Raw genomic sequence first — 17,153 nt, 5'->3', positions numbered from 1 at the left:
GTCAGCACATCTGTACGGCTTATGCGCTGTCCTTTCCTATTGGAATCCTGCGGCCTCTCGCCACCTCAACCGGACATGACAGCGTGCTCTCACATGCAAAAGAAAAAAAAGAATGATAATAAAAGAGCAAACACAAACTGTCAATCCACGCATATTCTCGCCAAGAAAGCATCCCTTAACTTGGCGCTTCGAATCCGGAGGATGTTTCTTTTACAAATTGAAACCGCGCCTGTGTGCATTTATTATAGAAATATAGCAAAGAGACCCAAACTGCCAGACTCTGTTCCTCCAGCAGGCTTTCTCTCTCATTTTGCTCCTGTCCATCTCCTTCTTCCACCTCTCTCTTTTGCCCCTTCTGCCTGAAAGCATGAGGAGAATCAATATGTTTTCAATTTGCAGCAGAGCCTTCCTCCTCTGCATTCTAATAAGGCTTGACTAGCCCTTTCACTTCCGGAGAGAGACGGACGAAGAAACAGAGAGAGAGAGAGAGAGACCAGGAGTAGGTGAGGCCAGACTTCAACTAAGGGACGTTGAAGCCGAGTTGTCAACTTCCGTTTCGTAAAAACATGGCAATTTCGAAAAGGTTATAGCACCAAAAAAAGATTTGGTTCTATGGATGAGGTGTTCTTTTTTTGGCATTATCGAAATTGATTTCTTTTGGAAAACTGCAATGGAAACGCTTTCTTTTTTGCGACACACGAGTCACATGATCAACAACAGGATGTTACTACTGGCGGAAAAGACGAAGAAGACAGGAAGTAGTCAGAGGACCATGGCGTGACATGTTTTTAATTATTTATTGTGTGAACAATTTGATTCTCATGTGATTTTAATGTAGTTTCTAATTTAATGGAAATGGCGCAATTGCAAATTTGTTAGGCTTTTTTTTATATCGACAAGGTTTTGCATTTGTAATGGAAAACGTACAAAAGCAGCTACCGTCCCCTTCTTTACAAGATAGCACATTAAAACAAGAGGCTTTTCTTCTTCTTTAGTTGCATCACATAAATTCATCACAGGATTATTTAGAAATTTTGTGCTATATTTGTGTTTTAAAGCTTTGCTGTCAAGTCAAAACAGTGGTCCACACGTTGTTGTTTTAATGACGGTTAAAAAAACGGAAACAACATAAAGGTGAATACGGAAATTCTAAATAAGTATAGCAGGAAGTGATTTTATTTTGAAAAGTGTCTCGATAATGACTGTGGTTTATGGAGAACAATATGGTGTTAGTACATAAAAAAATTGAAGGGAGTTAGTTTAAAGAAACTAGGTGTTCAATTTAAATGAAGTTTTAAAGTAAAAAGATGATTGTGGAGAATATTAGTAGTTAAAAAGTTGCCGAACTAAATATCATACATGCTCAGTTAGATCCTTAGAAATTATTGGTGGATATTGATGCCTAACTATGAGCAAATTCCTTTTAACTTACCTTTATGTTCATTATGATTTTACAAGAGCTTGTAACAAAGTTAATGGTGGGCATTTATATGGATATTGCCTATTCCTTACAATACTCCACTGTCGAAATGGCAAATTAACCTGTCATGATTAACTTAGACAATCTGCATCTGATTCACTCTGAGCAGCACTGGATTGTGCTTCTCTTAATAAGAGAGGGAAATAACACAGGGAAATCCTAAATTATATATTTGCCAGGAAGATCAAAATGTTAGAAATAATGTACCACCAATCATCCACAGGCAGCTGCAGGCTTCTGACTCTGAGGCGTGATTGGGATCTGTTCAACTGAAGGTCAGACAGATGTGTCTGCACAGCGGAAACAAGGCAAAAGGAAAGCAGAGGAAGGAAAGGAAATTAGAAAAGACAAGACAACAGAACAGAAACAGAAAGGAAATAAAACAAAAACAGAGAGAAAAAGAAGGAAGGGAAAGAAAAGAAAAAGGCTGAATTAAGGCAGATTTCTGTCTTGGTTTGTGAGAAGCCCAGAAATATGCATATGTGACATCAAAACAAACCAAAATACATTATTCCCTTAGATTGGGAAGGAGCTCACCTTAGAGATCAGAGTTTCAGAGACAATCCACCAGAGAAAGTAAAAGGTAAAAACAGTCAGTCCAGTTTTGTTCAAAACGTTTCGTCACACAGGACAAATTGTCAACTCAAAAGTACTCAAGGGCCAAGACACACACACACACACACACACACACACACATATCTGGAAAGAAACCACTGCACTGAATCCCATTGAAAACCTCCTGGTTATTCCACCAAATACTGTTTCCTGAACTCTTTAGTGTTGTTTCTAAATGAATGTCAACTTGTTTTCTTTGCGTTATTTGAGGTCTGAAAGCTCTGCATCTTTTTTTGTTATTTTGACCATTTCTCATTTACTGCAAATAAATACTAAATTTTTGCTTGGAATTTCAGAGACATGTTGTCAGTAGTTCATAGAATAAAAGAACAATCTTCATTTTACTCAAACATAAACCTGTAAAGAGTAATATGAGAGAAACTGATCATTTTGCAGTGATTTCTTTAATTTTTTTCCAGAGCTATACATCATATATATTATAATAAAATATATTATATAATATAATAATAAAATTTATATAATGTCTATAGCATATATATATATATTCATATTTATATATATATTTACAGAGCTGTAAAAATATCTAAATATATTTATACTGTTAGTACCTATTATTTTAGCTTTTAAATAGAAAACTAAAATATATTAAAAAGTTGAGATTGTGAATTTATTCGACTTGTTCAACAATGTGTGAAAGATGCAATGTTTTAATTAAACCAAGAAAATAGAAAATGGAAATAACTGTAGATCCAAAACTTTAAAAGAGATTTTAAAAAATGTGGTTGACTCTCAGCAACAAGATGAGGATTTTGATCGTTCTTTTCCTTGAAAACACTTGTATTTATGCAAGTTTATAACATTAAATAAAAGCTGATTTGGGTAAACTTTTGAGTCAAAGTTATTGGATAGATGTAGTCTTATTTACTTCCAATGTAAAGAGAAGTCAGTGGTGTGGTTATCAACAAACAGATACTTTTGTTGTACCTAACATTTTCCATCATAAGATTTTGATTTGATTTAGAGGTTTCCTAACGTAAAGCGATACAGAAACAATCCTGCATTTAAAAAAAAAAAAAGAGTCCTGATAGAGAATCGTTCCAGTTTTCTGCTTTGTATAAATCTGACTGAATGCTCTCCGTATCTGACCTAGTTAAATTCATTGTGCAGCCTTCCTGCCTTCTTACAGATGCCCTAATTTCGCAACGTGCGCTAAAAAGTAAATGTATAAATGATTGGACTAGGCGCTCCCACAGATAATGAGAACAAAGGAAAAACGGGGAAGAATGGGCTGCAATGGGCTTAATTAGATTTCTTTTTTTCCCCCAACACTATACAGGTCTGATTCTAAACCACCACAAAGAGCAGGGTGCCTTACTGAAAAGTTTGTTTTAAATATTAAGAATATATTAAATTATAAAAAATGGCTTTATTTGTTTTTACTCCAACAACAAGTCCTTTACGTTTGCGTTAATTTATTTATTTTTTACATATTTCTTGCTACAGTATGGTATGAGACAGATAATCTGAGAAAAAAAAATATCGAGCTCCTCTGCCTTCTCCCAATTTTAGCTAAAAACAACCAATCAGAGCCAGGAGGCGGGTCTTAGCGCTGTCCATCACCTCCATGATGCCTAGGCTTCAACTAACAGCCCGTTGTTGAATCAGCATGAGCACAAATGACGACAGATAAACGGTTCTCCTGTAACGGTGAGTTGTTTCTCTGCCACATTTAGCATGATATACATGAGATTGATTGACACCGTTAAGACCTGCCTCCTGGCTCTGATTGGTTATTTTTGATGCATTTCAGAAGGCAACAGTAGCTCAGGGAGGAGGTGAATGAGATCGATGTTTTCGCAAACTGTCTCATAACATATCGTCATGATATGGTGACAGTTTTAAAAAATATGGAGAAAAAACCATATTTTTATGAAAGTTACATAATGCACCTTTAACTAGCAGTTTCTGATCAATTCGAGTAAAAATAATAAAACACACGTGTCCACTTTGGATTATGAAATAAAGTTAATTTGCTTCCTTGGATATGTAATCCTTACATATCCAAACCTGTGCAGTTCTGCTCCCTCTCCGCAGTTTTTATACCAAACTGCCGTCTCTATCTGTCTGGTTTTCACTTTGCTGGTGGCAACGAAGCTTAGACGAAATGGGGGGGGGGCTTTTGAAGTAGGCCAGTTTGCAGCGGGTAACGCCGAGTCACTCATGCAAACTTTAGATTCCCGATGAGAGCGCGAGGAACAGGACACCCTGGTTCGTCCTCGGGCGTCAAGAGGCCCAGGAAGGAGGAAAAGGGCGTTTGTGCGAAAACAAGGCGGTGGAAGGCAAGACCGAAATGTGACCAAAAGAGAGAACAAAGACGGATGAAACGGCGGTGGGAGAAGAGAGAGGAGCAGCGGTGACCTAAATAAGACGGGTGCAAACAGGTCTCCTGTATGAGAGCTGTTGAAATACTCATAGACCTGCATAAATTAAGCACTTTAAATCTAAAATGCAGAGCAGCTGCTCCTGCTCAGAGCTCACGCTGCACCTCCTTTCCACTGACTGTCTCCTCTTTTCCCAGTAAAATGCCACTCAGGCCTAAAAAAAAAGAGGGTCTGTCCTCACTGACTTTCAGCTCCATGGACTGACAGACGTAGCACGCACAGCTCATTTTCCTAGCCAATGCTAGTTAGTAAACGGCAGCCAAAAAGGTATTTTTTATATTTCTAGAGGACGTCAGAGGTCAAGACATGACGAGCGTGTACAAAACAACAAATAGGATCAAAGAACATTTGTTCATGATGAATTTTGTGAGCAGGCTTGACTCAGTAGCTGCATTTCCATTAACCATAGAGTAGAAATTATGAAAATAAATGTGCTTTTTGGATAAAGAAAACATAAAGTTCTAGGATGAAGTGTTTTTGTGTCCCACAAAGCTGCGACGGAAACGCTTTTCCTCGCATCACACGAGTCGCGTGTTCGACAACCGCATGGCTACTGGGGAATTTTTCTGCCATAATCCAAGAGCAACACATTTTCATTTTGAAAGCAGGACTTCATGTCTCTCTTCTCAAAACTGGTAACGCTTGTACTCAAAACGTCTCCTGGCGCTCAGTCTTAGTCTCTGCTTGCTTACGAAACAATCTCTGCTTGCTTCTGGAACAAAAATGCACCGTTGCCTGGCAACCTCTCAGCCAGTAGAATAAAAGTGTAGTACTGGGTGCGTTTGTGGCTGTGCCCGTGTGCTACTATGGATTGTAGCAACGTGCGCCGCACACTGGATGTAGGGACTTGGTTGGGTGAACAAACTCCTGCCTACAATCAGAATTTCAGAAACTCCTGCCTGATACTGTTAGCGATCAGTAGCACCTTTAGCAGATGTTTAGTGTAACATGGAGCAGGAAGCTGGGGCTGTTGTTTCTCCCTAGGTCCAGTGGGTGGCGCAAGTTGCTACAATCCATAGTAGCACCAGCTGTGGCTCCACCAGAGCTCTCAAAGCGTTGCGCAGTTCATAAAAGTTTTGTGTCACTGTAAAATGTTGAATCCACAACTTTCCTGTAAAATCTGCAGTTACAGTAAGTGAGGCAAATGAGAAGCAGACATGATGCTTCGCATTTCTACCTCACATGCTCTTTTGCGGTTCTAATTTGTTTGTGGCATCGTGCAGAAGCAAAGTGCCAACTTGTTCACAACAAAAGGAGAAATGCCATTTGGGTAAAGCTGTGCACAACTGTGAGCAATATCAGCTGATGACGTTGGTGATGAGCGAGAAACTGCTGGGAGTCGTTCTAGAAAGAATGAGGGGAAAAAATAACATACAGTTGTCGGATTTTGAGAACCAGTCCAACATTTTGGCTTATAGTGACTCAAGCAATGAAATGACGACTATTAGTTTTATTTTAAATTGATATAGTTCATTTTAACTGACAGAATATAAGCAAATGATGCAAACAAACAAAAAAAACAGCATGGAAACAACTGAGACATGTCCAAAAGGATTCATAATCTGTTGGAAGGAATGAGAAACTGCTTCTATGACGAACACAAATGACTAAAGTAATAATTGTACTGGAGGTTTAACTAACAGCTTTGGGAATCTAAATCTGTATCAGAGAAATTTAAATTTAAAGCACCGGCCCTGGACACACAGGTCTGGGAAAAATGAAGACACAGCAGCTGCAAATGATCAGTTTCTATAATTTTACTTTTTACAGGTCTATGTTTGAGTAAAATGAGGATTGTTCTTTTATTCGGTGAACTACTAACAACATGTCTCTGAAATTCCAAGCAAAAATTTAGTATTTATTTGCAGAAAATTAGAAATGGTTAAAATAATGAAAAAGATGCGTCAAATAATGCAAAGAAAACAAGTTGATATTCATTTAGAAGCAACAACACTAATGTTTTAACTCAGGAAGAGTTAAAATCAATATTTGGTGGAATAACCAGGAGGTTCTCGATGGGGTTCAGTGCAGTGGCCGCTTAAACGTTTCCAGAGCTGTAGATATAAAGATATAGACACAGATGTTCTGTAGATCGAGACCGCTGGTTGTATTTGTTTGGTTTATCGATGTTCTGTTTGACATTCGATCCTCAGTTTGATTTCAGATGCAGAGTTTTGTTTGTTTTTTCCTACGCAGACTAGAAGGTCAAAACTAGGCAGGCGCAACAGTTGGAAAGTCACACGTATGTTTCCTCTGTTTTCCATCAGAAAAGTGCTAGAAAAACAAATTTCGATTCAAGGCAAATTTCAAGACTTCGATTCTCTCAAGTGGACAAAGAGATTTCAAAGACCTGAATAAACGAACACAGAGGAAAAACTAAATCCCGCGACAATGTGGCGGCGGTCATGATGAAGGGATTTGCTGCGCTTCTCCTCTCATCTCTGGCCGTCAGTAACCAGAGTGCAGCAGGGACTTGAGGCTGTGGCTGGATGAGAGGAGGAGGAGGAGGAGGAGGAGTCGAAGTCGAGCAGAATGTTAAACATGTCCTCTAGACCCCGGAGGAAGAGGAACACCAGCCAATATGGAGACCGTTTCCCCCCCAACCACAGCCGCATAAACGGCTCCGGCTGTGTCGTTCTGCGTCACTGGATTCCAGGAGCTGTTAATACTTGTCGCTCTCCGTGCGTCGGCTGCGGCCCGTCGAGCCGTCCGGGGCCCTAATTGCAATTCAGTCGGTGCGTGAAATTTCATTAGGCTAAATGATTTGCGTCATTCAATTAGGTAAGTCTCGTTCGACAACAGTTCAGTCTCCTTTAAGAAGAAAAAAACCCAGAATGAATAATTCAATTTCTAATAATCGCTTTGTCTTTAGGACAGTTCTACTTGGTTAAAAATAAAGCATGCAAAGAATAGATATGCAACTAGAAACTTGCGTTGCTTTTTCATTTATTATGAGGAATTAACTTAAAGGGTAAAAACACTGGAGCGTTGACAGAGAAAAACTGTAAACAAAAACTACAAGTTAGGATATTATAAGGATTAATCCAACTTGTTCTTTTTGGAACAGAAAAGAACAAAAAAAAAGTTTATTAGGAATGAATCTGGTTGTTTGAGTTGAAAACGTCAAATTATTTTTAGCTAAAAATGCAACACACAATGTGGAGGATGAAACACCGGAGGTGACCTCGAACACATCATCCCCCACAGTGGGATGAAACATGTTGATGGCAGCGTTTTAAATTAAACGATGCATGGTGATAATAGAACATTATTACATTAGAAAGTAAGATGGAGGGTAATCATCGAAGAAAGTTTGTCGGAGAGCGCAGAACGCCCGAGACGGTGGCAGGAGTCCACCGTCCATCGAGACAACATGACGAATTCTGCAGCACCAAAATGAAATAGTTTAGAGCAAATCATGTCATTTGTTGGAATGTCCCAGTCAAAGTACAGAGCTATATTAAGAGGTTTTAGTTCTAGGTGGGGCTGCACAGTGGCGCAGTTGGTAGCACTGTTGCCTTGCAGCAAGAAGGTCCTGGGTTCGATTCCCGGCCGGGGTCTTTCTGCATGGAGTTTGCATGTTCTCCCTGTGCATGCGTGGGTTCTCTCTGGGTACTCCGGCTTCCTCCCACAGTCCAAAAACATGACTGTTAGGTTAATTGGTCTATCTAAATTCTCCCTAGGTGTGTGTTTGTGTGTGAATGGTTGTTTGTCCTGTATGTCTTTGTGTTGCCCTGCGACAGACTGGCGACCTGTCCAGGGTGTACCCCGCCTCCCGCCTGGAACGTAGCTGGAGATGGGCACCAGCAACCCTCCCGACCCCATTAGGGACAAGGGTGCACAGAAAATGGATGGATGGATGGATAGTTCTAGGTGTCCAGAGCTGCTACAGAGATCTGTTTTATAACTCGTTTCTCTTTGTGGTTCTTAAGCTTGAAATGATCATGGATATGCAAACACCCTGTTTGTCTTTTATAACTTCCTCTGATAGACACTTTGCCTCTATCACAGTTTCTATCTGGTGGATAAATTGCGTTGGATTGCGTTACGTTGGTGAGAGCTGCATTTTTATTCATGGTGTTCCAATATGGTTTTTTCCCCCCTTCTTTTTTTGTAAGAACCGAAATGTTATAAATTTGTAGTTTTGATCAAAACCATTATTTTTGCCCAGAATGTTCAGCAAATATCAACAAAATCATTAAATAATGAAACATTTTAGCCAAGTATAAACTACTCTGAACATCAACAGTGCGTCTTCAGACAGAGGGTTCTTTAGAACCACTGCAACATGGACTGCTGCAGTAGCATCTGCGAGTCTTTGAAGAAAATTAAATCTGCCTCCATGATCGGTGAACTGTTTTTGAAGCGATTATGGAATGATCGGCCAATATCTTTGCGTTTGCGTGTCTTGTTTCTGTGTCTCTGCTTATCCGTAGGAACATGTGGCAACAGTGCAGCCTATCAAAAGAGGGAGACAAGCTGCCAGGATCCCACCGACTGCAGGAGCTGTCCGCTTCAGCAGCACCAACAAGCAGCAGCAGCATAAAACGGTTAAAACGAAACGAAACATGTCATTTTCTGCCAATTCTCTCAATAGAAATTTGCTTAAAAGTGACCAACATTAAAAACAGAGTGCAGAAAGCTCCCTAAAAAAAACTTTAAAACCTCAACAAAAAAAACCAAGTTGTGTTTTTAAGTAAATTAGCTTCAAGATCAGCCCAAACAACAACATGCTATGAATCTGCGTGTAGCTGTGACAGCGTAAAGGTTTGCTGTCGAGTGGCTGTGAAACAGAAGAGCGTGTCAGACGTACAGACCACGGATCGGTGACTTTTACGGCCTCGTACATCTGCTTCAGTTCCCAGCCGTCAGAGCCTCTGACCGCTCAGTCAGGTGTTTTACGATTGCCGCTCCCCGCCTTTCATTAAACATGTCTCCCTTTCCCCTTCCCCGGGAAATTATAATACACAGCAGCCTGCGAGAAAAAAATAAATAAATCATAACCTCTGATAACAAGGTCACACCTTATTGGGTCAGACGTTAGGAGTCACACAGGCAGCAGGGAAAGGGAAGCTATGGGAGCTAACATGGAAGAGGCCAAAGGGCGCCTGGTTTGTGGAGCGTCCAGCTCGCTTAACAATCCATGTACAACAATCAACATTGAGGCCCATAAAAAGTAACAATTTGCAATCCGATGCAAACGGATCCAATACAACTTATGTTACACGTTTAGCACATTTCAGACAGAACCTTAATTGTCAAGTTTTCTCAAAGATTCCTATTAGGATACAGATCTGGACTTTGACTATGCCGTTCTAGCATGTGGGTCAATCAAAACTGCCTGCTGTATCTCTGGTTGTATTTTCAGAGATAACTCTACGCCCCAGTTCAGGCAGTGCTGGGTGAATCGATCCAAAATATTGATAATATAGATACCAAATTGGTATCAGAGCGACACTAACATAAGACCGGTGCTTAAGTTTCAAATTCCCTCTTAAAATGTTATTTTGTTTTTGTGTCGTAGTTTCGCAACTCTACCTCAAAAAAATGCTTTTGGATTGTTGGATCACTTTTTTTTTTTTTTTTGCACTTTGCTTATTTAGAAAAAATGCAAACAAATTGTGTTATTAAAGTATTTTGTGGGAATCAATAAACTTTTAATTATTTTGTTCAATCGTAAAACAAAAATAAAAATAAAATAAAACACCTCAATGTCAGAAGTTTGATGATTATATCAAACTCAAAAATGTATTGTATCGGTGTCAGTATTGATGCTGGTAGTGATACCGATACTGGGTATTGTCTGATACCGATACTGGGCCTGGTATCGGACCGGTATCGAACTGATCTGTGCCAGGTGTTTTCAGTGTCATGTGCAATGTTAGTTTTCCCTTCACACAGAACTCTGTGTTGCTCTCGTGCTTCTTTTAAATATTTGCTTCGTCTGTTATGTCTCCACTGTGGCAAACTGAATTATTTTACTTGGCTAAAAAAAAAATTTCTTAGCACTTTTTCAGAAACCGCAGATTTGTGGAATGTCAAACTAGTGTTTGTCCTGCCAAAATACAATATTTACTGCTTGTTTCGTGTGTTGTGTTTTTATGGTGTAAGCCACTGTTTCTAAAACGTGCCATACAAATAAACGTGACTCTAAGACCTTCACACAACAGCTGCATACTTATGAACATTAAACCACATCCAGGTGCTCTCTATTTACTATTTAGATAACTTCTAAAGGCATTTTAGATTGAACTAGATTTAACTTAGAGCTGTCAGAGTTCAGTGGACCGCATCGGTATGCTTCTCTTATGTGCAAAAGAATTAAGAAAAAAATGATCTTCCTTTCAATTCGTGCTGCTTTGTCACTGAAGTTCCTGACGAAATATTCCGAAAGTTGTGGCTGTAAAATGGCCAAATGTGATTTTTTTCTTCTTCTTTTGGAAAGCAGGCTCGGTTTGACCTGAACGTCTGTATTTATTTGTTTATCTGTTGAGGGGAAGGTGGGGGCGCTTGTTTTTGCGTACAGCGCCGCTGCCGCCGCCGCTGCGCGCCGAACATCTTCCTCGCTTTCTCTCCGCTTCTTCCTCACTCTGTGGCGCTGTAGATTTTTTTTTTCATCCCCTGCTTCTAACCATAATCCGCCCCCTTCTCCTCACCCTCCTCCTCCTCCTCTTTCTCTTCTTCCTCCTCCTCCTCTCTTTTCTCCACTTCTATCTCAGCTCTCCGAAGAAGAGAAAGCAGGAAACCAAGGATTGATGTGTTGCTCTACTTGATCCCCCCATCCTCTCTCTCTCTCTCTCTCTCTCTCTCTCTCTCTCCTTCCGTCTCTCGCGCGCACACAAACGCGTCGCGCCACGCCAGCTCTTCCAAACCGGGGAAGAAGAAGAAGAAAAAAACGCGTTTTCGATAATGTTTCATCAATTTTACGGGATGACAGTTAGTGGCCGTCTCTGTGTCCTCTCGCTATTCTCCGGCTGGCCGTAACAGACAGCGCTGGGACTCGTTGTTTTCATGCGGGAAGAAGAGGCTCCGGGGCGCCGGGAAAGCTTCGCTCATCTCCACCGTGTTCTTCTCCAGCCGCGAGCGGCTGCATGACCGGTGATGCTCGGCCTCTCCGCCTGGATGCGCCCCTCTGTAACCGGTGTACCGTCGCTGCCGCTGCCCCGATCCCCTGACAGCAGGTTTCCGCTGTTGCCGGAGAAAGGTCTAGGGACCACATATGGAAACTGGGGATCGTAATTTCAGAACTAAACAGGCTGTTGTCAGATTTTTTTTCTTCTCCAAACTGTATTTTTCTTCTCTTTCGTTTATCTATCCTTTTTCTCTTTTCCTTCCTTTTTTTAGAGAGAGAGGGGCATCTCTTCCTTGTTTTTGTGCTCCATCATCTCTTAAGGAATGGGTTCCATGGCAGTCATGTTACTTGCTGATATTTTGCGTTATTTTTTCGTTTTGCCCTTGTTGTTTGATTAATGTTTGATTCGGCTACTTTGAATTTCTTTTAAGACATCTAGTGCTCATTTCCTCATACATCCCTGGCCCTGCCTGTCTGTCTTGCCTGCCTTCCATCGTCCCTCTTTCCCCATAATGTGTTATGTTACTGCTGGGTTATCCAAATCACGCTCGACATAAATCTATACAGTTTGCTTATCCTTTTGATCACACCAAATTAGTCTTGTGTCATTCTCCATTTGTGATCGCTGCTTCTGTTTCTTTCGGAGTTTGGGGGGGGGGGTTAATTTTGAAGGAAACCAGGCCGCCAACTGTGTTTGTCTTAACCACGCTCCACCGCCACTCCCCCCTAAATCCCTTTTCGGTATCAATTAATTCAAACTGGAACTGTGCGCGTCTGGGTGCTCATGCATGTACAGGTGTGTGCATGAAAGTTTGGGTCTGTAAGAAAGTCGGCGTACGCTGCGTGAGATCGTCTTCTCGTGCCACGTACGTTATCCCATTACCACATCATTAAAGCTGTGAGGACTGTAATGTATCTGATGCCTTCAGTTAGCTCAGAAAGCCAAAATTAGGTCTGAAGCAGCCAAAGTCCTCCATCCCCCCTCATTATCTTGGCCTTTTTCAGAGTTTGACATTCAGAGGCCTTCAAACTCAACAAAGTAGGCCCCGATCCCAGACCAGGTCTCTTGTGGAATCTGCTGAAACTCGTGTTTTTAGGTCAGCCTTTTTTTATTTCCGGAGTAGGGCAACTTACTGCCATCAGAAGTTCAGAATTTAGAGAACTTTACCTCTTAAGGCTGTTGCCGTCATTGCCAAAGGGTGTTTGACCCCCTTTTTGTCGGGTCAAACAGCTGGAAATCCACCCGAAACCTTAACCGTCTTCCGAATTTTTTATTTTGTTTTTCGTCTTTGTGCCGGTCCCCCCCCAAAAACCAACCATACGATTTCCCCCGAGCTCCCCTAACTCCCCCACCCCCCCAGCCGTCCCCCGCTACCGTCGTCCGCCCGACGCAGCCCACCCCCCGCTTTCCGAGCTGGCGTGGCGACGCAAACTCACAAATATTTACTTCCTGTACATCAAAAGGAAAGGGGGCTCCCCTTTCGTGGAATGTGGCAACATGGGTGTGTTTGACCGCGGAGTTCAGATGCTGCTGACCACAGTGGGCGCCTTTGCTGCCTTCAGCCTCATGACCATCGCTGTGGGGACGGACTACTGGCTGTACTCGCGCGGCGTCTGCAAGATCAAGAGCACCAACGAGAACGAGACGAGCAAGAAGAACGAGGAGGTTATGACGCACTCGGGCCTCTGGAGGACGTGCTGCCTAGAAGGTGAGTCAAAGACTTAAAGGTAGCCATGTATGTGTACACGGGAATATATGTAACCTCTATAGACACACATGCACAGACCTGCCAACAATGCCGCCGTGAGCAGATCAGTCCCTTCATGTCCACACTCATTTTCACATGGTCCTGCATTTGCACCTACATGCCTACACAGAAAATCACAAACCCACACTCTTCTGTATGTACTCTGCAATAATTTTCTGCAATATCTATCTATCTATCTATCTATCTATCTATCTATCTATCTATCTATCTATCTATCTATCTATCTATCATCAATATTCAAATAAGGTGTACGCTACACTCACATCTCCTTCATAAACCCATAAGTGGTACAAATTTCACGTCCTCTGCAGAAGTCAAGGACAATATAATGTTTTAGCTGACAAATGGACTCTTGATTTAGGTCTTAGAAAGGATGTTTGGTAACCTTGTTTTTTCTGGCATAGTGGAATTGGTTGCCTTGCAGCGTCAGTGCATATTTGCCCTACACAGGGCAGTTGTTTGCCTAACTGACTATTACATTGAAGGGACGGTGTACTGAATTTGGTTCGGGCAACAGAGTGATGATGTAAGGATCATTAAGTAATCAGGAAAGGATACAGGTTGGATAGCGGAGCAACAGTCACAACAACAGTTGCCTTGCAACAAGAAGGTGCTAGGTTTGGATACGAGTCCAACACAACGCTTTAGAAGAAGATTTATCATCGTTTAATGTCCGATGTCACCGGAGCTGAAGAAAAGCGAAATTCTGGCATTTTAAATGTTGGGGCTCACAAAGTTTGGATTGGCTGCTGCTTCCAATAGCCAGCCCGTGAAAGGTTAGCACCAGTCCCTCGGATCAGGTTTGGTCAGTGGACACACATGAACCTGCTGCTCTATGCTCTAGCACTAGTCCCTAGCACTGGAACCATTTCGGTGAAAAAAACCCCAACTACTGATGAATGAAACCCACAATCCTAATTTCAGCAATCTGGAGATAAATCAGCTGTGAACCAGCAGTTATTTGGTTATGACAGTTTAAAGGGCCACTGGAGACCCAATTATATATATTTCTTTTTTTTTTTTTTCCAAAAACATCTGACCTTCTGTAAGGGTTACATTCACACCAGCCCTGCTTAGTCCGCTTTAATCATCCTCTAGTTAGGAAGAGGGCTATCGCGCAGGGCATTCTGGGAAAAATACAACCAAAACAAATTTGTGAGTATAGTACTAGCTGGAGAAATGGCTCGTCATCTTTGGCTAAAGAAAAGTGAAATCCTACAACCGCTAAAATCTGAGGCTACTCCATTTCTGCTGACGTTTTATGAATAAGGAAGTTGCGCTTGTATCTTCTTCTAAGGTTTTTCTGTGGTTTTCTTCAGTGGTTTTTGGTGCAGCGCCGCCACAGGCGAGGGGGGTGAACTGGTTCTTCAGATGGTCTGAATTGTTTGGCATAGTGCTGCGTAAAAGAGAACCGCACCAGCTGAAAATGTAACAGATGTTGCAATTATGGTCCCCAGTCGAACCGAGTCTACCTGACTATCACGTGTGAAGACACAGTAAGGTTCAAAACTCAGGCAAAGGTAGAGGGTGCACCAGCTACCATTCTGGACACCTGAGATAGACATAAATGAGATAGACTGTGGCATAAGTTTGGCCGATTGTTCAGACATATGTTCAGTTAAGTTAGGAAAAAAAGAGAGCTCAAAGCATATGTGTCTTGCAGTGTGAGTTTGTTTGTGATTATACAATAGGGAAGCTGTGAAATGTCTCCTTAAGTGTGAAACAGATTTGACACAGTACATCGGCACACACACACACACGCACACACGCACACGCACACACACACACAGACTAGTCCTCTTCTATCTATCATCAGACTGAATCAGAACATACCAGGCCCCACATTCACCTGATTCACAAGACAAAGCCATGGGCTGATGACATAGATTTGTGGGATTTCTCTTCTCATGATTCATTTGGTCCTTTGTGTCTGTGGGAGATTTCCACAGGAATAGCTTTTGACTTTATTTTTGAATGAGGGTTTAAAATAGAGGGAAACCACCTTGCGTGTGGCGTATGTCATTGCTCATCTAGTGACATTTTCGGAGCTTTAATTGTGAATACTCAAAAACCTGCTTGCTTATTGAAATACAATCCTGTTAGTGTTTTAAAAGTCAGTCAGAACTTTTGAATAAGATAACATTTAAATCTATACTTTTCCCAGTTAAGGCTTTATTTTATGACACTTTATAGAAGATGAGAATTCCTGTATTTACGTAATACAATTCCAATGTATGCAACGTATTAATATACAGAGCGTGTTACAGAAAGTGGAAAGCTTCATTTTTAAAAATACAGTTCCTGCCTTTACATTGAACTATGTTTGAATTTTATTCAATATGTAACTCAGGCATGACTTAATATGGAAGGGTAAAGACAAAACAAATATTTAGATTATGTTTGTATTTGATAATTCATTTAATTGATAAACTATTCAAAAATGAAAAAAAAATAACATTGTTCTTTGATTTGTAAAGTAGTTGTGTCATTTGCTCTTAACTGGACAAATAAAGTTTTTGAGAAGTTTATTTGAAATCGTTAAGGAATTTGTAGTTGCAACATTCTTCATTATTTAGGTATATACAGTATAACTAAATAATGTATACATGTTTTTTTTTTCATTATGTCTACGGCTTTAATAAGTCGTAATATCAAAGACTACATGTTGGTTTCAACAATAAGATAGAGGTATAAATCTTATTGTTGTCAAAAAAAAAAAACAAACACACAATTTTGGAATTGTGTTGTTTCCATTAAATAAGAAACGCAATTAAAGTCACATGTGAAAAAGTTTGTTCATGTGATAAGTTATTAAAAGACAAGCCATCATCCTCCTAACACTTCCTGTCAGGTCGTTGATCCCGTAACTCGTGTGATGCAAACAACGTTTTCCCATGGCAGTTTTGCCGTATACACTAATTTCAAGACAGCCGAAAAATCCTAGCTCCAAAACGTTTTAAATCGAAAAACGTGTTGGTTTTTTTTCCTGAATTGCCGTGTTTCCATGAAGCAAATTTATTTTTGTAATTCCAATTTGGTCAATATAAATGCTGCTATTGTTACTTACTAAACAACTTCTCTTACTAAATAAGAACTATCCATCCATCCATTTTCTGTTCACCCTTTGTCCCTAATGGGGTCGGGAGGGTTGCTGGTGCCCATCTCCAGCTACGTTCCGGGCGAGAGGCGGGGTCACCTGGACAGGTCGCCAGTCTGTCGCAGGGCAACACAGAGACATACAGGACAAACAACCATTCACACACACACTCACACCTAGGAAGAATTTAGAGACACCAATTAACCTGACAGTCATGTTTTTGGACTGTGGGAGGAAGCCGGAGCACCTGGAGAAAACCCACGCATGCACAGGGAGAACATCCAAACTCCATGCAGAAAGACCTCCGGGAATCGAACCCAGGACCTTCTTGAACTAATAAGTTCAAGAACTAAATAACGTTAATTTTTTTTTTTTAATTTGAATTCAATTTAATTACACTGATTTCCCAGATTGCTAGGTCACATTGCTACATTAGTGACAATAAACTGCGTTAAAACTGTCTGAATGTTTTTAGGAATAGAAACCAACAAATGTTACTCGAGCCATACGACACCATGTTTATGTCCTCAGAAACATATACTGTAGTATGAAATCATGAACTATGCTAAACCACATCAAAAACATCAACACGTTTCCTTCAAGAGAAACTCTTATTTTCTTTGCAACGTGCCTTTACTTTGCACATTCTCGGCACACTTGGTGTCCTTGGCACCAGAGATTCGAAACGATTAAGAGCAGAGATTTTGAAAGATGTCCA

At 40.9% G+C, this 17,153-nt stretch overlaps 1 protein-coding gene across 1 annotated transcript in view; it reads left to right on the top strand.

The window, feature by feature from the left end:
* Nucleotides 1–11,053: 11,053 nt before the first annotated feature.
* The window catches only part of cacng2b (calcium channel, voltage-dependent, gamma subunit 2b), a 69,988-nt gene continuing 63,888 nt past the window's right edge, over nucleotides 11,054–17,153 (top strand). Inside the window, exon 1 of the mRNA XM_028018887.1 lies at nucleotides 11,054–13,278. Within this exon, the coding sequence (XP_027874688.1) occupies nucleotides 13,068–13,278 (211 nt within the window). The 5' untranslated portion in view covers nucleotides 11,054–13,067. The remainder of the gene's footprint in view (nucleotides 13,279–17,153) is intronic.

Source organism: Xiphophorus couchianus, chromosome 5 (assembly GCF_001444195.1).
Source record: "Xiphophorus couchianus chromosome 5, X_couchianus-1.0, whole genome shotgun sequence".
Lineage (NCBI taxonomy): Eukaryota > Metazoa > Chordata > Actinopteri > Cyprinodontiformes > Poeciliidae > Xiphophorus > Xiphophorus couchianus.
The sequence above is the reverse complement of the archived record's forward strand: the minus strand, read 5'-3'. Positions and strand labels throughout refer to the sequence as shown.